Genomic DNA, 22,170 nt, shown 5'->3' on the forward strand with positions numbered 1-22,170 from the left:
GACAACAAATATATATATATATATATACATATATATATTTATATAAAATGGGTTAAGAAATTCCAAGGAAAGAAAGATGTATATTTAAATAAGGTAGTAGTCACCAACAATGTGTATGTTTTAACATTATTTTATTATTCCGTGTCTTCGTTTTTCATTGAGAATTATGTTTGGATCATTGTAATAATGTTTTTAAGTCATTGAAATCGTTTTTACGCGCGTTTCAGACGTTCTGTGATGCGTCCTCGTCAGAAATTATTTTCAAATGTGTTGGAGATGTAAAAATGGCGAATGTGTATATTGTTTTATAGTATTTTGGGGTTATTTGCTTCCTTAGGAAGGCGGCTGTGATCCGAGGTCGTTACTAATGTGTATGTGTGTGGAGGGGGGGACTAGCTCTTCTGAAATAAGGGTGGGGGTGCTTTCATTCTATTTTGATATTTATTTTTTGGATTCTTGGATTTTAGTATTGTGATTTTTCGTTTTAGTCTTTTTGGATATTCCTTATATTGTGTTTGTTTAGAAAGAGGGGTGTATTTAAAATAGGGGATTTTTTAATGTTTCTATCTATTTGTCTCCCCATGTGGGTATGGCCAGACCCAGGATCGGTTCCTAGTGTGGGGAAGATTTTGTTCCCCAGAGTGGGGGGGGGCATTGGAGGGGGGTATAGGTATGGGAGGGGGATATATATATAGCCAATCCTCATCTCAAAAATTATATATATATATATATATATATATATATATATATATATATATATATATATATATATATAGCATAACCAATCCTCATTTCAAAAATTCAGAAATTATTTTCATGTTATTTAATGCCAAATCTAATAATTTTGGAAAAAGTTTTTAAACTTTATGTCATTTATGTCTTCAAATATTTATTCATAGTGTTTAGCATGATTGTTTTGGATAGGAGAATTGTTGTTTTTGACTTTGCAGAACATGATTGAGTTTTGTAAAGATAAAGGAAAAAAACAATAACATTCATGTTTTGTGCATTTTTGGTCAGAGAGCCAAATATCTGAATAGGCTGGTCTAATAGCGCGACGGATTGGTTTATATGATATGAATAGTTTAAGTTTAAATTAAAAAAAAGGATAGTTACATGCATATTGTATGGTTTCCACATTTACATGGGGTTTCATACACACAGTTCTTAGTCATGATTTTTTTCTGTAGGAAGCTTGACTCTTATAAGCTGTTTCCGGAGGGTTGAATCACTCATGAATGCTGTCCTGATGTTATAAATTATAGTCATACACATGCAGTATTGTTTCGCTGTATCAGACATATGAAGCAGTCTCTAGGTTACATTGACCTTCATCTCAATATTTAGTTCTAGTTTCAGACTATGTATGGTTTTATAGGTTTATTTTCTAGTGTTTTTCAAAAATCAAGCCTCCCCAAAAACAAAACAAATAAAAGCCCAAAATGGCCATTTTTTTGTGACAAATTTGGGACATTTTGATATTATCTTCACTTGTCTCTACTCTGCCCATCGGAACTGAAAGCTTTTTACCCTTTTCACGTTACACCTTTTTGAATTCCTTATCTCGACCACCAGAGGGTAACTGTAATGGCGTCGTTTATTGATGACCTTCAAAGGATTTCTAACTAATCTCTTCCAGCGATCCTAGTTGCTGGAGATGATAAGTACCATTCCAAAGTATCGCAATGACTTACGTGAGCATATCCCATAGCATTCTTCTTTTCGCTGGGAGAAGATTCTTTTCCGATCCAAACGTACAGCATTTTCTTCGTGTCAATGACAAACACGTCCTACGAAAAACCAAAAACAGAGAAATAAGCAAACAATTATTGATTACTAGCATGCTTACCTGGTGTTGCCCGGGAACAAGGACAAGAAAAAAAAATGGAAAAGTTTTAAAAATGTGTGTGTAACACGTTTCCTTTAAAATTATTATTGTTCACACACCCTCCAACATTCTAACCCGAACCCTAACTCCTCCATCCTCTCATCTCTCTCACTAATCCCACACGTTCTCGCTTTCTTTATTACTACATTAAAAAATTGCTATTACTACATAATTACATTAAAAAATTGCTATTACTACATAATTACTTTAAAAAATTGCTATTACTACATAATTACATTAAAAAATTGCTACTACTACATAATTACATTAAGAAATTGCTATTACTACATAATTACATAAAAAAATTGCTATTACTACATAATAACATTAAAAAATTGCTATTACTACATAATTACATTAAAAATTGCTCTTACTATATAATAACATTAAAAAATTGCTATTACTACATAATTACATTAAAAAATTGCTATTACTATATAATAGCATTAAAAAATTGCTATTACTACATAATAACATTAAAAATTGCTATTACTACATAATTACATTAAAAAATTGCTATTACTATATAATTACATTAAAAAATTGCTATTACTACATAATAACATTAAAAATTGCTATTACTACATAATTTCATTAAAAAATTGCTATTACTACTTAATTACATTAAAAATTGATATTACTACATAATTACATAAAAAGTTACTACATAATTTTATTTAAAAATTGCTATTACTCTATAATAATATTTAAAAAATTGCTATTACTACATAACTACATTAAAAAAATGCTATTACTACATAATATAAAAAAATTGCTATTGCTACATAATTACATTAAAAATTGCTATTACTACATAATTACAGTAAAAAATTGCTATTACTACTTAATTACAGTAAAAATTGCTATTACTACATAATTACATTTACAACTTGCTATTACTACATAATAATATTAAAAATTGCTATTACTACATAATATTAAAAAAATTGCTATTGCTTCATAATATAAAAAAATTGCTATTACTACATAATTACATTAAAAATTGCTATTACTACATAATTACATTAAAAATTGCTATTACTACATAATTACATTAAAAAATTGCTATTACTACATAATTACATTAAAAAATTGCTATTACTACATAATTACATTTAAAAATTGCAATTAATATATAATAATATTAAAAAATTGCTATTACTACATAATTACATTAAAAATTGCTATTACTACATAATTACATTAAAAATTGCTATTACTACATAATTACATTAAAAAATTGCTATTACTACATAATATAAAAAAATTGCTATTGCTACATAATTACATTAAAAATTGGTATTACTACATAATTACAGTAAAAAATTGCTATTACTACATAATATAAAAAAATTGCTATTGCTACATAATTACATTAAAAATTGCTATTACTACATAATTACAGTAAAAAATTGCTATTGCTACTTAATTACAGTAAAAATTGCTATTACTACATAATTACATTTAAAACTTGCTATTACTACATAATAATATTAAAAAATTGCTATTACTACATAATATTAAAAAAATTGCTATTGCTTCATAATATAAAAAAATTGCTATTACTACATAATTACATTAAAAAATTGCTATTACTACATAATTACTTTAAAAAATTGCTTTAAATGTTTTTTTCTGGGGTTTATGATGTGCAGCGTGTAATTTTGAGGATAGTATCTTGCACGTTGTGAAACGATTCTAAATCTATGGACATTTCTGTTAATACAAAAAAACACCAAAATCTCTGAATTTTTTGGTCATTGGAATTTAACTAATGATTTTGTGCGGTAATCACTGTATACTTACTTCCTCTTTGTTTACCCCCCCCCTTTTTCCTTGTGTCCAAGCGTTAGAAGTTCTATCATGTTGACAAGGTCCGGTTTTCATTTGTCAACCTTCTCGATCCATTGCTTGTTCCGGTTTGAGGTAGGTGCTCTTCAAATCCTCATTGTTGCAGCCAGTGGGCGGCCTTGAGAATAAGAGCCAGGGATGAGGATACTCTTAACTTTTCAAGACCACACACTATGAAAGTTGCAATTTGCCACAGCTTCTCCAAAGTGAATGACTGTCCGCGCATGGCATAGAGTCACCCCCTTCAAGAGATAAACTATTAATATGCAAGGTTTGAGGCCAGTGTACTTCAAATCCTCATTGATACAGTTGATTAATCTTTTCCGTGGGTAGATTTCCTGATAGGAGCTAGGGATGACAATGCTCTCAATTTTCCTAGGCCACACATTATGGTCTATGCGCTGAATGTTGCACTGTGAATGACCGACCGTCTGTGCGTGACAAATAATCACCTCTTTCAAGCAGTAACCCTGTTAATATGCAAGGGCATAAACAGAACACGACGAATCTAGAGGATAAATTCATGGGTAGCAGTAGTTCGTTTGGAGTACAACAAAAGTGTTGTAGCGGCTCAGAGAATAGTGTGGTTATGCGGAGGACCATCTTCTTGACAATTGGCAGCGGACTATACACAGGGTGGATCGATAAAATCGTAGAATAAAATCGTAATAAAATAATCGTAAAATCGTAATAAAATAATCGTAAAAAAAAAATCGTAAAAAATCGTAAAACAAAAATCGTAAAAAATCGTAAAAAATATCGTAAAAAAATCGTAAAAAAATCGTAAAAAAATATATCGTAAAACATATCGTAAAAAAATATTGTAAAAAAATATCGTAAAAAAATATTGTAAAAAAAATATATCGTAAAATAGATCGTAAAATATCGTAAAAAAATATTAATATATCGTAAAAATATATCGTAAAAAAAATATTAATATATCGTAAAATATATCGTAAAAAATATCGTAAAAAAATCGTAAAAAAATATCGTAAAAAAATCGTAAAAAATCGTAAAAAATCGTAAAAAAAATCGTACAAAATCGTAAAAAAAAATCGTAAAAAATCGTAAATCGTAAAAAATAATCGTAATAAAATAATCGTAAAATCATAATAAAATAAAATCGTAGATAAAATCGTAAAATCGCAGTAGTTCCTTTGGATTACAACAAAAGTGTGGTTATGCGGAGGACCATCTTCTTGACAATTGGCAGCGGACTATACACAGGGTGGATCGATAAAATCGTCACCCTAGAAAAGACAACATGATTCCATTTCTGAACAATATGGAATCCATTTTCCTCATAAGGAAAAAACATGAGAAAATATTTTACCTACATCCTTCCAAAGTTTTTTTAAAATATTTATCATGTTTTTCCTAATAAGGACAATGGACTCCATACTGTTCATTGTTAAAGTGTTTTTTTTTTATTCAACACGTCTGACGAAAGGCTGTTCTTGTGAAAATTTTCAAACGACATAATGTTTGAATTTGTCCGAATAGTCTTGAAACAATTGAAACTAACGATGAAGTACACTATTTGTTGTTATCAATCTATTCCTTGATGTCTTGATTTTTGTTAAAACAATATATGAATGCTCAATTATGAAATATGGTAATTTGGTAGATTACAGTTTAAGTCATCTCTTTTTGGCTTAAAACTTATGGGTATATGAACGACTACCGAATTTTCAATTATATAACCCATTAAAATTTGGAATACTATAAATAAGACAGACACACAGACACACAGACACACAGACACACACACACACATATATGATATTTTAAAAAAATAAGCATTAACAATTATTTTTATATTTCCAAACACTAGTTTTTCATGCTTATGGAATCATCAGTGTAGGAAGTGATAGTTCTGGTAATTTAAAGAAGAAACCATCTTTAATTTATATATGTATCAAAAGTATATATTATACCATTAAAAGGTTATATATAAATATATAAACTTGATTAAATTTTGAAGGGAAGAGAAATAATTTTGTCTGTATGAAACGGTAACCAAACACACTCATACGTTCACACACACACACACACACACACACACACACACACACACACACACACACACACACACACACACACATATATGATATTTTAAAAAATAAGCATTAACAATTATTTTTATATTTCCAAACACTAGTTTTTCATGCTTATGAAATCATCAGTGTAGGAAGTGATAATTACTACCAAGTGGAAGGTAACGTTCAATGCTGCCAAGACTAAGCTCATTTTCTTTCAATAATTACAATAAATCTTCTCAACCACCAATAGCAATGGCCAAAGATACATTACCTGAAAGTACTTCGTTCAAATGCCTTAGCTTAACGTTCACAGGGGATATGAGTTGGAACAGATACATTGAGAGCATTGCCAAGGCTGCTGTGAAGGAGGTAGGCTCTCTCTAGTGTGCTAGAAAGTTACTTATGCCTGAAAGTATCCTGTATCTCTACAAGACTACCATTTGCCCTGAACTGGCATCTAAGCTTCAGCCTCTGTCCCATCGACGAAATGTTGCATCCTTCTGCCTTTTCTACAAGTATTTTAGTGGGGAATGCTCTGACGAACTGCAATCACTTGTGCCCCCACGACGTGAGCACCCTCGACAAACCCGACAGGCTGCTAAATCCCACCCCCACACTGTAGAGATCCCTAGATGTAAAAGATCTTTTTACTCCAATAGTTTCTTCCCCAGAACCGCTAGACTCTGGAATTCCATTCCAGGTCCCTGCTTCCCCAACAGTACTGACGTTCAGAAGTTCAAGTGTAACGTGAACCGACATCTTGCTGCCAAAATCCCTACATAGTACCCCAGTAGTTGTTGCCCCTGATAGTAGCCCCCTACACCAAAGTGGCAATTTACCTTGTTTGGGGTGAAAATGTAATAAAAAAAAAAAAAGTGTATGGACTATTGTTATCACATTTGGGCTGGTGCATCTGTTACTAGTCTCTCGCTCCTGGACAGGGTTCAAAAGTGAGTCGCCAACCTGGTAGGTCCTGAACTGTCATCCAAGCCTCAACCTCTGTCCCATCGATGAAATGTTGCATCCTTCTGCTTGTTCTACAAGTATTTTAATAGTAGATGCTCTGATGAACTACAAGCCCTTGTACGCCCTCAACATAAATACCCCCAACAAACCCGACAAGCAGCAAAGTTCCACCCCTACACAGTGGAGATCCCTACGTGTAAGAAGGCCTTCTACTCTAATAGCTACTTCCCCAGAACTGCTAGACTTTGGAACTCCCTTCTGGGTTCCTGCTTCCCCGACTGTACTGACATGCAGAAGTTCAAGTGTAATGTAAACAGACATCTTGCTGCTCAACTCCCTACATAGTATTCCATGCGACATCAAAATGGTACTGCGCATTGTTTGGGGATGAAAATGTAATAAAAAAAAAGTCAAGATATTCAAACCCAGTCGCAAAGTCATTTTTAACTCCATTGGCTGGTATTCTACATACGAAGCCATCAGAAATTAACACGAGAATTGATGGAAATTAATCACCTATAAATGCCAAATCAGCGGACATAAAAACAGTAAACACTCAGAGAGTAATCAACGACAGGAAGTTGAAGTATTGCATTTGTGCTTAGGTTGACTGCTTTTTCTAAATTTCTTAACGAGACTTTATAACAATATGTTGTAAAAATGAATATTAATAATTATTGTTATATCTATATGCATTAGTGTTTCATGCTTACGCACTCATCAGTATAGGAAATAATGTTGTATTGTTAAAAGATAGTTTACAGAATCTTCTGACCGATTCCAAAGACATTTTTGAGAACTTCAGACTTACCTTTGAATCCAAATCACTTTTGGAAATTTTTCCTTGTTTTTCTAATTTGAACTTAAGATTTCCAGTTTGATCAGACAGACTGAAAGAGAAAAACCAAACAATGAAATTCTTTTCCTGTCAAAAAAAAAAATTGGTACAAAGCATCTACCAAATTATATATATGAACTACAGTGATACCCGTCTCTGGTTGGGCTGGAGGAATAAAATGAAACAAGGGAGCAGACAGCTTATGACAAAAAACATGGATGGAGACATTTTGACTGGAAAAAAAACATAACAAAACTCAGAAGTTCATTTGAAACGCAGTGGGTTGGATAACTTGCAAAATGCAATTGTTTAAAAAACAATTTTAATTCCAATCTATTTCATCGATTTCTTCATCTTGATCAATATTTCATTATTTTGTTATAAATAAAGAAAGAGACAAAACAAAACATAATGAAATTCTTTGTTTATTTTTTGTTTAAAAAACGGGGGAAAAAATCTCCCAAACCATAGTGATACTCGTCTCTGGTTGGGTTTATGAAATGAAATTAGGCAAGGGGCAGACAGCTTATGACAAAAACACAAATGAAGGCATTCCGACTTGAAACCACATAATCGAAGAAAATAAAACTTAGAAGTTCATTTGAAACGAAGTAGGTTGGAGAAATTGTAAAATGCAATTGTTTAAAAAACAATTTTAATTTCAATTTATTTCATCGATTTATTTATCTTGATCAATATTTTTTTTTTAGTTATAAATAAAAGAAGACAAAGAAGTTCTTACCCTCGTAGTCATAAGTCCTAATACTGCCACTCAAATCACTGGTTCCTAATTAAATAATAGATGTTTTTTTTTTTTTTCCATATTCACCAGTGAAAAAGAGCAAAAAATAAATTTTTATTTTATTTTTCCATTTTCTTTTTCTTCTTTCTTTTGCGCTCATTTACATGTTATTATCGTGCCAGCAACAGCAGTAGAAACGATTCAACTTTATGCGGAATAAAATATCTTCTGGACACGTACAACATCACTACAAGTTAGCCAGTCCTGGGTATGACTTTAAAAACATCCAGTGTTGAAGCCCCATTCGGGGGCTGTGGGGAGCGTAGAGTTGTCCCTTAGTTACCATTGCTCGCAGGTCCACTTTGGTCCAGAGTGCTAATACTTGTTAAGGCATCTGCTGCTACCAGATCAGGTTGTCTGAAGATACTAGCTTCCTGACTAATAATGCACCAAACTCACAGGCGACTAGGGACCGTCTGTGAATTTAATATATCTAGAGGATTGGTTGGTTGGTTGTTTTTGTTTTACGGCATATCAACCTTTTTCAGGTTATTTAATGCCGAATCTAGTTATTTTGAGGAACGATTTTTAATAGAGTATATTTTTTTTTTTAAAGTCAGATTCTATTTAACCCATAGTTGGGACCCTAACAGGTACTACCATTCCGGGTCAGAGTGGACCTGGGAGCAATGGCAATTAAAGGGTGGCTCCACACTCCCCAAGGCCCGCAAGGTGGGGCCTCACCATCGGATATAGTTTTAGATCAATATCTAGAGAAAGCCAGTTCAACCTGCCTATAATGAATGCCATGCCACCACCAACAATACCACCACCACCAATAACAACAACAACAACACCAACAATACCACCATCACCACCACCACCCATAACAACAACAACAATACCACCACCAACAACAACAACCACCACCAGCAACAACAACAGGTTAACCGTCTACTAAAGTAGCATAGAAGATTTCTTTTCGTAATCATTAACGGACATTATAAGTATTTGTTTCGGTGGAACTACCCGTGTTACCTACAAATGAACTGATCCATACACAAAAAAATACCGGAAGTCAAGTCCTTAAGATGGGAGTCGATATCTGGTGGACCAGCCGAGGTTGTTCGGCGACTAGACAAACAACTCACACTTTTGTATGTTTTGTTAATACCTTTTGTTACTCTATTCCCATATTCCGTTTTCTTTGTAAGCCTTTAAACAATGTTACAACAGAATTTTATCAAATTATTATTTTTCATATTGTGTCGTCGGCACATTTTTTTATTGCAATTTCACTCCAAACAAGACACAGTGCCACTTTTATATAGAGACTACTATCTGACATAATTTTCAAGGATACTACGAGGGGAGTTGAGCAGCAAGATGTCTGTTTGCATTGAACTTTTGTATGTCAGTACAGTCAGGAAAGCAGGAACCCGGAAGGGAATTCCAAAGTCTATCAGTCTTAGGAAAGAAACTATTAGAGTAGAATGCTTTCTTACATCTAGGGATTTCTACTGTGTAGGGGTGGGATTTTGCTGCTTGTCATATTTGTCGGGAGTATTTATGCCGAGGGAATATAAGGGTTTGTAGTTCGTCGGAGCACCATATTCTAAACATTTACAAAGGAATTTAACAGAATTCGTAAGCATCCCTACAATATAAACTATATAATTTATCAATCCCTACAATATAATAACTATAAATAATAATTATAAATCCCTACAATATAAACTATATAATTTATAAATGCCTCAGCTTCTGAGATACTATTTTATCTATCATTAGTTTTAAAGTTCTATTTCTTATATAGTACCAAAGCGGCACTCATTCTAAGCAGGTTCAACCAGTTTTCTCCAAAACTTTCTTGGATTTACTTGAAGTAGATTTCTCTCAGCGAGATACAAATTCATCAGGTAACTTAGACGCAATCACTTCTACATTATAAACTCCGCCAGGTAACTTAGACGAGTTCACTTCAACATTTTAACATCCTGTTTAGACGGCAATACATTTCAAGTGTCAAGTTTATACTGCCAACTTCAGCTTGAATTTTATCACAAAACACGGGAATGTGCAGATCAATCAACAGGCAGAGATTAGTCACATAACTAACAACATCAGCAGCAGTGAAGTAAACTTAAGAGAAAGAGAGAAGAGAAAAAAAGAGAAAAAGAAGAAGAAATATATCCCTCCCAAAAATTTCTACAAAGTTCTATTAGTTATATAATGTAAAGTGGTACTAAGTCTAAGCAGGTTGAACCAGTTTCCTCCAAAGGAGGAAGTTTTATGGGGATATCAAATTCACAAGCGACCCTCTAGTTGCATCTATATTCTGATCAGGAAAGATGATGACTTTAGGTTTTTGCAGTTCTGGCAGGGAAATGTCAACGTCCTCCTACATACAGCGCATAGTATTCTCAAATAGTCACCCATCTAGTACTGATCAGACTTAATGTTGCTTAACTTCTGTGAGTTGACAAGAACTGATGTGTTAATGTAATTACGTCGTATATTATTACATGCAAACACATGGCCCTTTTCTCTTCTAGAGCCAACCATTCTTATGCACATTACATTTGAATTCTGATTCGTGTGACAGCTAAATCGCGATAACGAAACAACCACAGGTAAATTAAATTAAAAGAAAACTTCTCTCGTGTTTACCTGTACAATTCTGTCGGTCCACTTTGGTCCACTTCATCTTCTTCTTCATCTTTTTCTTCATCGAGGCTTGTGTAGAATTCATGCTAAACGAAATGCGAAAGCTTGATTAACTTTTGAACAGAAGAGAAAGAATGTTGTCCGTTTGAAAATGATGCTCACACACACACACACACACACACACACACACACACACACACACACACACACACGCACACACGCACACACACACACACGCACACACACACACGCACACACACACACACACGCACACGCACACACATGCACACACACGCACACACACACACACGCGCATGCACACATACACGCACACACACACACACACGCACACGCACGCACACACACACACACACGCACGCACACACACACACACACACACACACACACACACACACGACGTTTATATATTTATAATATTTGTATAATCTCAAACTAAAGAATGGATTATTATGAAATTTTTAATATATTCTAAGAAACATTGTGAGTTACACGGGCAGATTTTTTTAAGCTTTAACATTCAAGAATGTATGTAAATAGAGTTATTATTTTTTTTTGTGCGTGTTTTTTTTTTTTTTTTTTTACACAGTGATCACCACTTATCAAGGCCCGGAAGCCACTCAGGGATAAGGGTTATTGCAAGTACATTACGTTAGTGTGGAGATTTGATGAAGTGTTTACTTAAGGGGGCGGTTCATTAGGAATTTGTTAACATTGGACTTGAAGACATCCAAGTTGTAGTCCGGTGGGAAGCAGGCAAACGGAACAGAGTTCCACAGGCGTGCAGTTCTAAGAAATGTGTGTGCATATATGTATTTGTCTTTACATAAGCAGTAGTTTGTTGCTACACAGTCATGAGCAATGTAACCTGCTCTACTTCTGTATTGAGCACTCTTGTATGAACCTCATTATATTTCACTGGTTACCCTACCTTTGGAAAATAGCAACCTCAAATTATATATATATATATATATATTGTTTTTTTTTAGAATGTGAGAGAGAATATATAATTAGTTCCACAGCCAGACACATCGCAGCTCACAAGAGCCATGAAAGCCTACAAACCGAAAGTCTAAGACTCGAGTTTCGCCCTCATTTGGGCTCATCAGTTAGACACATTCTCACATTCTAAAATAATTATATTGTTTATTGTCCGTTAGGGTAGGCTTGTCATGATGACATCCTTAACCAGTATAAAATTCCTACTAGTCAGACATCGACTTGGGTTATAGCTGGTCGCGATGATCTCATCCCTTGTTCGAGACGAAAGTAGTCAGATTTCGTTTTAGTTTACTTGACTGTGATAGTTAAGGCTTTCTTGTGTGCGGTGCGTTTGCTCCATTGGTAGAGTGCTTGCCTCGCATGCAAGAGACTCGGGTTTCAAATCATGAGTTCGGATATGTTTAACTGATGAACCCAAATGAGGGTGAAACTCGAGTCTTAGACTTCCGGTTTGTTGGCTTTTATGGCTTTTGTGAGCTGCGACGTTGTCTGTGGAAATAATTATATATATATATATATATATATGTATATATATATATATATATGTATATATATATCATTTGTAAACAATTCAAATGCTACAAGTATATTTTAATCATATGCATATAATTTTATTTGCTACATGGTATGTCTTACACGTGCTTCATTGAATGGTACCAAACAATTCATCAGAGACCCACATAAATCCCTAAGTGAATTTTTTGCTTTTTTTTTTTTTTTATTTCTTTTCAAATTTATATCCTAGCTGGGAGGTTGGGCAGCAAGATTCAAATTATATTACTATTTTGGTGTGTTGGCTCTCTCTCTCTCTCTCTCTCTCTCTCTCTCTCTCTCTCTCTCTCTCTCTCTCTCTCTCTTTCTTAGTAATGTGTTAATCTTATTATTACTTGTGGTGGTATTTCTTGTTTATAATGGACTAGTTGAATCAGTTTATTATTTTCTTTCTTCATTACATTTTATTTCTCATAAACAAAAGAGAGAGAGGAGAGAGAAGAGAGAGAGAGAGAGAGGAGAGAGAGGAGAGAGAGAAGAGAGAGAGGAGAGAGAGAAGAGAGAGACAGACAGACACAGAGATGAAGAGGTAGAAAGGGAGACAGAAAGAGAGATACAGATTCACATCCATATAATTTTATTTGATACATGGTGCAACTCATCAGAGACCCACATAAATCCATAAGAGATTTTTTTCGAAAAGGACCAAAGGTGGGAAGTGCAATCCATTTTTATTGAGCTTAAATAGTTCTGGCAATTTAAAGAAGAAACCATCTTTAATTTATATATGTATCAAAAGTATATATTATACCATTAAAAGGTATATATATAAATATATAAACTTGATTAAATTTTGAAGGAAAGAGAAATAATTTTGTCTGTGTGAAACGGTAACCAAACACACACACACACACACACACACACACACACACACACATACACACACACACAGAGTATATATAACGTGCATATATATTTATAATCTATATATCTTTAAAACTGAGAATGTGTGTGTGCGTGTATGTGTGAGGGCAATTCTCAACCTCAACAAATTTTTGATCTACAGACTTGAAATTTGTTATATAGGATATTCAGACAGGTGGAAAACTTTTTAAGCGGTTTTCATCCGGAACAAAAAAAGAGCTACTAAGGGTTAAACATTGAAAAAATTGGCGAGTCAAGCATGATAATCATTAGACCAGCTTGCCACGTTCTTTAAAAAAGTATTTTGAAACAGATGAAAAAAGGATAAAAATACGATGACCTCCTACGTACCAAATTTTCAATGTTGACCCCTTAGCAGCCCCTTTTTTCCGGACGAAAACCGATTAAAATGTTTTCCACGTGTCTGAATAGCATATATACCAACTTTCAGGTTGAGAAGTGTCTTCACACACACACATTCTCACTTTTATAAATTTATATATATATATATATATATATATATATATATATATTTTTTTACACGGTGGTCACCACTTATCAAGGCCCGGAAGCCACTCAGGGATAAGGGTTATTGCAAGTACATTACGTTAGTGTGGAGATTTGATGAACTGTTAACTTAAGGGGGCGGTTCATTAGGAATTTGTTAACGTTGGACTTGAAGACATCCAAGTTGTAGTCAGGTGGGAAGAAGGCAGACGGAACAGAGTTCCACAGGTGTGCAGTTCTAAGAAATAAGCTTTGTTCATGGAATCCATGTTTTGATTTAGGCACAGATAAAGAGTGGGGGAAATTTTTCACAGTGGATTCAGCTAGATGGGTGTTTATCGTGAAAGATTGGCGAGGGGGGACCAGAGATTGGAGTTCAGACGAGCACCTGCCATGGAAATAACGATAAAACAAGGGTAGGCCCGCAACGTCTCTTCTGTGGGAGAGAGGTTGCAGGGTAGAGAAAAGGGCATCCCCCACTAAGCCACGAAGTCTATTTTATACTCTGTCAAGGCAGGATAGGCTGTTTTTAGCAGCTCTTGCCCAGACATGGCAGCAGTATTCCATCCTTGGACGTACTTGGCTTTTATATAGATATATATATAGGTTTGAGGTGTTCAAAAGTCAGAACTAATGAAGACATTTTAGCGTCGAGAGGTTCCAGGTCGCCTGATGAAGCCTCTTTGACTGAAACAGATGGCTATTTGTAGCGACCATATGTAACTGTTTACTTCAAATAATAATAATTATAATATATATATATATATATATATATATATATATATATATATATATATATATATAATCAGTAAATTATTCCTGATAATTCACTAGAAATTTCTGCCCTATATATTTCGATATGATTATGCAGTGGTTTACAATGAAGCTTTCACTGTAATAAGGTTGGTTTTCATAAAAAAAAGCTTTAATACTTTTCTGTATTGCTTCAGAAAGAAAAATCAATGGTTTCATTGACATGGATTGACCATTTTACAATTTTAATGACTATTTAAAATCCATCCAATCATCGCAATTAAAAAGGCTTTAATATTTATATTTATCGTTTCAGAAAGAAAACTAATTTCAAAACCTTGCACATATTTTTAACCATATCAGTTTTTAATGCATTAGGTTGGCTTACGAGCATTTCAGAGACATTAATGGTCCAGCTGTAAATGAGACAAAATTAAAAAGCAAAAAAAGTTTGCAGTTCATGATACATAAATCACCCTTTAAAATGATTGGACATTTTTATTTTTTGCAGGACCGATTAAAACAAAAGATTTGCAATTTTTCAGTTTGTAAATTCGAATTGTACAAATTCATAAGTTGTAGGTAAAAAACGCCCAGAGATGGTTTTGACTTCATAGCAAAACAACATTGTTTATAAAACGATTCGAGTTCTCATTCAAAATGGCTGTCAGTTCTCATTATTCAAAGGGAGATAATTCAAGATAGCTTAAAGGTGGATCGTTGGAATCGAAAAGAAGGTCTTAAAACGAAACTCACATCTGAAGAAGTTGACTCTTCTTCAAGTACCTCTGATTGTGGTTTTCCAGCTCTCTCGTTCTTTATTTCGATAATGTGTTGCATTGCCTGGAAATTAAAGAAAAACAAGCAAAATTAACTATTTATAAATTAAACTAGTAGGAAAACCTGGTGTTACCCAGGGTTTAATTGCAGGAAGTTTGACTGCTCAGGAAAAACTTGAGCGTGCTTAGGCAAGGCTGTACAGAGCAGAATTTTGAAAACATTTCAGGTAGTGAATTCTGAGAGCTGGAGAATGTGTTTTTGAAATAGCGAAATAAATAAAAAAAAAAAAATTAAAAAAGAGAGTGTGACCCTGAAGTTATGACCCCTGGACCATTGTAAGTGACCTAGAATCAATAGATCTTTTATGATTAGTTCTGATAAAATCAACTCTGTACCTTAAATCTTTCATCCTTGTTGCTTCCTTTTCCGTTCCACTGGTAAATCATCATTCCCTTGTCAAGAATGTAGACGTCATCTGTATCTAGAAGTTCCTTACACCGAGGAATCTGAAAAAAAAAAAAAAAAAAAAAAAAAAAAAAAAAATAATCATTAACTCATAAAGGAAAATTTCTGGCAAAAATGTGGTCTGGATCAGGGTTTCCCAAAATGGGCTCCATGAGAGCCTCTGGGGGCCCTTTCTTAAAGAGGACCAAATGCTTTATATGGAAAAATTAAAAGGATGAAGACATTTAATTATTTATCTTTTTTTTTTTATTATTGGATACATAACTACAGGTGTAAAAAGTTTCATAGTGGTTTATGAAAAAAAAAAAAAAAATAAATTAACAAAAAAATTCAACAATTTTAATTAACCAAAAACAAAAAAGTAAATACGTAGGCATTAAAAAATCTAAAGTCTTAAGGTTTGGAGCAAAAAAAAAAAAAAAAAAAAAGTGGTAAAATTAGCGTTTAAAAATCCTGATAAAAATCATCTTATTAAAGAGAGCATGTGTGTGTGTGTGTGTGTGTGTGTGTGTGTACATTCCCTACCTAACTACGCTGTCAATTTTCAGTCTACAAACTCAAGATTTGACTTAAGTGGTATTTAGATTTGGGAAAATCTTTTTAATAATTTTCGGCCAGAAATTTGATTTTCAAGAGGTCAAAATTCACCGAGTTGACCTTTGAAAACTATCAAACTCCTTCGCCAATTTTGGGTTTAAACACTTGAAATTTTAGATGTTTAGATGTAGGTTACCTGGACATGAGTCAAACTTTTATATATATATACATATATATATATATATATATATATATATATATATATATATATATATATATGCACAAAGGGCGAATGAACCCTTTTTTGGGGTCAACGGCCAACTAGCACCGTGTGTGTTTGTATGTATGTGTGTGTTGGGGTGGAGAGGGCTCCCATAAGCCGTGGTGAAGGCAACTTTTCTAGGAGAAGCAAATCTCTGATTTAAAAAACCATAAAGTCGGAGACCAGTACCCGCATTAAGCTGGTCTGCAGTTTAACTTGTTGCTGGCTATCTTGCTCTTGCTTGTTGCTAGATCTCAATATTTTGAACCGAGAGAGAGACTTAGCTGTCGTACAAAGCTAAGACTCTGTAACATCATCTGTGTATAGATACTCCCTCAGGCATTTGTCTATGAAAATGGTCCTGTGGTGATGGAAAAGTTACGAGTGGAGGCTTGAAATGCTGGAAGCAACTAATAATTAATCTCAATGACTGTCTTCAGTGTCATGCCTGCTTGAGCATGTGAATTCACCTGTAGGACTAAAAAAAACTTTAAGTGTCTGAGGGAGTGGCACTCGTCTGACAAGACGTTGCAATCATCATCATCATCATCATCATCATCATCATCATCATCATCATCATCTATGCACATAAAGTTATGAACAGTACATAGGGTCCGAGCAAAGCCGTGTTAAACTGCTAGCAGGTAATAAAATATTTCTTCAAACTATGGACATGCTAATGGGTTAAGAACCTGCATCTTTTGGGGGCGGATACGCATTTACATAAACTCAAATATCTATCTATCTATCTATCTATCTATCTATCTATCTATCTATCTATTAGTTAGCATTAAAAGTTGAAATTAATGTTTTTTATATTTATTTTAGAAATTATCTTGTTAGTGCTCCATGAAAAACCTTTAGATACAACTGTGAAATCGAAAATAACAAAATAAACAACGAACAACTTTTACGAAAGGATAAAAAAAAAAAAATTAAATTTGGTTCACGGATCTTATGGTTGTTGATGCATACAACAGAAGCACGTACCTCTTTGATTTCGATAACCTTTCTTGTTCCGCAAAAATGCAACAACCTCGTTTCGTATGTCTCCTTTTTCGTGTGACGGAAACCACTCGTTATTCCGCCTCGAAGAATTCTGGAAACGAAAACAGGACATTGAAAAGACAGACAGACATTCTGATTTTCAACTATTATATAAAAGAATTTTTTTTTGTGTGTGGTGTGTGCGTGTGTGTGTGTGTGTGTGTGTGTGTGTGTGTGTGTGCGTGCGTGCATATGTGTGTTTTGTGTGTGTGAGTGAGAGAGAGAGAGAGAGAGAGAGAGAGAGAGAGAGAGAGAGAGAGAGAGAGAGAGAGAGAGAGTTCCCTATAGACTCCTAAACAGCTGGGCCAATTTTTAAGAAATTTCACACAAATGTATCTGAAAGTGTTCTTAGGTACGCTTTGATAAGTATCGATAAGTGAAAAAAAATATATCGATGAAAGAAGGAACAGGCAATTTTCACCAAAGTGAACACCTTATACAGCCTAACATTACAAGTGCATCTGAGAAGTTTTATTACCACACAAGCTGAAAGGCCCGACATATAAAATCAACAGTAGGTTCTTTAATATGACAGGGACGCGTTCAAAATGAATGTTTCTGTTTAGAACACAATTAAATCATGATACTTGACTTTTGTATTTTAAACTTTGATGCAAGCCACTATATATAAAATAATTTTATAAAGTCAGCAATAGGTTCTCTACAGTGCAATGTAAAGTACAACTAGAGCAGGAAATCAATTGATTTGATTGAAAAATAAACGATTTCACCAAGTTTTGATGACAATAAATTTCAGGTTGGCCTTTTGTATCTGTTCTGATGCAATATTTCATCTTTTCTGTCCTCGGTCAGTGGAGGAGAAATCCTTAATGAGTGAGACAATTTTAATTTTTTTTTCCCATTCAGAATGCCCCTTTTTGGGGAGTTGGATATACCCTACATCAAAAACCAACCGTGTGATACTGTTAGAAACCCACCAAATATATGTCCGCTTATGTCACGGTAACATATTTTGAGTGAGTTTCTAACAGTATTTTGTATAATTATTTAGTTTGAACTTATTTTCCCAAACTTACCGTATTCAACAGCGAGTACGCCGCCATTTTTGTTTTTCACATATATGGATAAATACTGTATGATTTTTGAAAGATTCCACGTTTTAAAGCAAGTAAAACCACTAAAACCTTTTCCAGATAGGTAGAAGAGTAACTTATCTTGTTTTTGATAACATTTATTTGTTATATATTTGATTTTGTCCAATTTTTTCGAATCTATGTGTATAGTAACGCAAAACAAGTTTTTCTTAATGAAAAAAAAAAACAAGTCATGAAATTCTTATAAAAATGCTGACTGGTGTGGTCGACATTGAATTGTCACTCTGCAGAATTGGTTTGTCGAAACGTCCAATTCCCATAAACATATATAGAAATATATGAATAAATAAAAATATGAATAAATAAAAATATATAAATAAAATATATCAATAAAATATATAAAACATATAAATAAATAAAAATCTTTAATAGATACAAATATATGAATAGAAATATATAAATAAATAAAAATATATAAATAAATACAAATATATACATAAATATATAAATAAAATATATAAATAAAATATATAAATAAAATATATAAATAAAATATATAAAATATATAAATAAATAAAAATATATAAATAAATAAAAATATATACATAAATAAAAATATATAAATAAATATATAAATAAAATATATAAATATGTAAAATATATAAATAAATAAAAATATATAAATAGATACAAATATATGAATAAAAATATATAAATAAATAAAAATATATAAATAGATACAAATATATGAATAAAAATATAAATAAAATATATAAATATATAAAATATATAAATAAATAAAAAATATATAAATAGATACAAATATATGAATAAAAATATATAAATAAATAAAAATATATAAATAAATAAAAAATATATAAAAATATATAAAATCTATAAATGAATAATAATATATAAATATATAAAATATATAAATATATAAAATATATAAATAAATAAAATATATAAATAAAAAATATATAAATAAAAATATATAAATAAAAATATATAAACAAATAAAAAATATATAAATAAAAATATATAAATAAAAATATATAAATAAATAAAAATATATAAATAAAAAATATATAAATAAAAAATATATAAATAAAAATATATAAATAAAAAATATATAATTATATAAAATATATAAATAAATAAAAATATATAAATAAAAATATATAAATAAATAAAAATATATAAATAAATAAAAATGTATTACAAAAAATGAATTTTAAAAATATATAAATATAAAAAATAATATATAAAAGTGAAAATATAAAAATAAAACTTCATTTATTAATTAATCGACCATATCTCTGATAGTATATAAATATAAAAATAAAACTTCATTTATTAATTAATCGACCATATCTCTGATAGTATATATACTAACGCTCACGTTAGCGACATTAATGCTCATCATAGTAATTGGCCTGGCTCTCCAAGTTCTACAGATTCAGCAGGACGCTGTACTCATAGTTTATCTGTAATTCATTTCCTTGCACAGACAGTCGTGTTCTCACCATGCATCCCAAATCGTGAAGATCAGCAAGCCTCACTTCTCGAACTATTCCTAAAACAGTACCCGAGGATTATGTAACAAATTTATATAGACATATAGACATATTCATATTATGACATCAGAGATCACTCTTTAATCCCGACTCAAATATTTTTCAGGGATCATCATCATCATCATCATCATCATCATCATCATCATCATCATCATCATCATCATCATCATCATCATCATCATCATCATCATCATCATCATCATCATCATCATCATCATCACCATCACCATCATCATCATCATCATCATCAATAAATTTATAATAATATATGAATAAATAAAAATATAACGGAATTATATATATATATATATATATATATATATATATATAAAATAATAATAACTAAATAATAACAATACGAATAATAATAATGAATAATATATAAATAATAAAATAAAATAAAATATAACTCATATAAAATATAAATAATTATGATATATAAATAAAAACATATACACAATAAAATATAAATAATAATATATAAATAAAAATATATACATAATAAAATAATATATAAATAATAATAAAAATAAACTATAGATAATAATGAAAATAAAATATAAATAATAATAATAAAAATAAAACAAATAAATAATATATAAATTATAAAGATAAATAAATAATGAAAATATTATACGAATAAAAATAAAAAATTTAAATGAATAATAATGTAAAAACAAGTATTAGTAATGACATATAATTTATGATGATAAATAATAAGTATATATATATATATATATATATATATATATATATACATATATATATATATATATAAAGTGTTTTCCAATATCTTAAATAAAAATATGTAAATATATATATATATATATATATATGTATATATATGTATATATATATATATATATATATATATATATATATATATATATATATATATAAAGTGTTTTCCAATATCTTAAATAAAAATATATAAATAAAAAATATATAAATAAAAATATATAAATAAACATATATAAATAAAAAAAATATACAAATAAATAAAAATATATAAATAAAAATATATAAATGAATAAAAATATATAAATAAATAAAATATATAAATATATAAAATATATAAATATATAAAATATATAAATAAAAATATATAAATAAGAAATATATGAATAAAAATATATAAATAAATAAAAATATATAAATAAAAAGATATAAATAAATAAATATGTATAAATAAAAAGATATAAATATATATATATATATATATATATATATATATATACACACACATATATATATATATACATATATATATATATATATATATATATATATATATATATATATATATATATATATATATATGCTTATAAACAAGCGGTTAAAGCACTGTAAAATTGGTGGACAAATGTTTGTTTAAATAGACATTAGGCGAGATAATTTACGGGCTCTGCAGCCGTGGGTCGATCGGTAGAACTGCTGACTTTCAACGCGATGGTTCTAGGTTCAATCTTAGGCTTGGGAGAGGTGCTAGTCTTGCAGCACTGATGAGTTGTGATACAATGTCAATGACTTTAAATATATATATATATATAGTATGTATAAATAAACATACAAAAATATATAAATGAATATATAAAAATTTAAATATAAAAACAAAAAATGTCATTATTTAATAATTCTCAAATACAAAAATATACAATTATTAGTGAAAACTGGATTTATCTATAGGATAATCTTCCGTCCAAATCTTCTCCAAGGTGAGGAGCCGTTGCTCAAAACGATCAGGTACTACAAAAAGG

The 22,170-nt window shown here is 31.0% G+C and overlaps 1 protein-coding gene across 1 annotated transcript in view; it reads right to left on the bottom strand.

The window, feature by feature from the left end:
- The window catches only part of LOC145265364 (gelsolin-like protein 2), a 67,735-nt gene that overhangs the window by 7,372 nt on the left and 38,193 nt on the right, over positions 1 to 22,170 (bottom strand). Inside the window, exons 7-12 of the mRNA XM_080121149.1 lie at positions 17,725 to 17,833; positions 15,866 to 15,976; positions 15,447 to 15,533; positions 10,998 to 11,080; positions 7,559 to 7,637; positions 1,695 to 1,790 (exon numbers count right to left, since the gene is read on the bottom strand). Coding sequence (XP_079977275.1) covers positions 1,695 to 1,790; positions 7,559 to 7,637; positions 10,998 to 11,080; positions 15,447 to 15,533; positions 15,866 to 15,976; positions 17,725 to 17,833 — 565 coding nt within the window. The remainder of the gene's footprint in view (positions 1 to 1,694; positions 1,791 to 7,558; positions 7,638 to 10,997; positions 11,081 to 15,446; positions 15,534 to 15,865; positions 15,977 to 17,724; positions 17,834 to 22,170) is intronic.

The sequence above is a fragment of the Euprymna scolopes genome, chromosome 40 (assembly GCF_053919585.1).
Source record: "Euprymna scolopes isolate OS-2025 chromosome 40, ASM5391958v1, whole genome shotgun sequence".
Taxonomy (NCBI): domain Eukaryota; kingdom Metazoa; phylum Mollusca; class Cephalopoda; order Sepiida; family Sepiolidae; genus Euprymna; species Euprymna scolopes.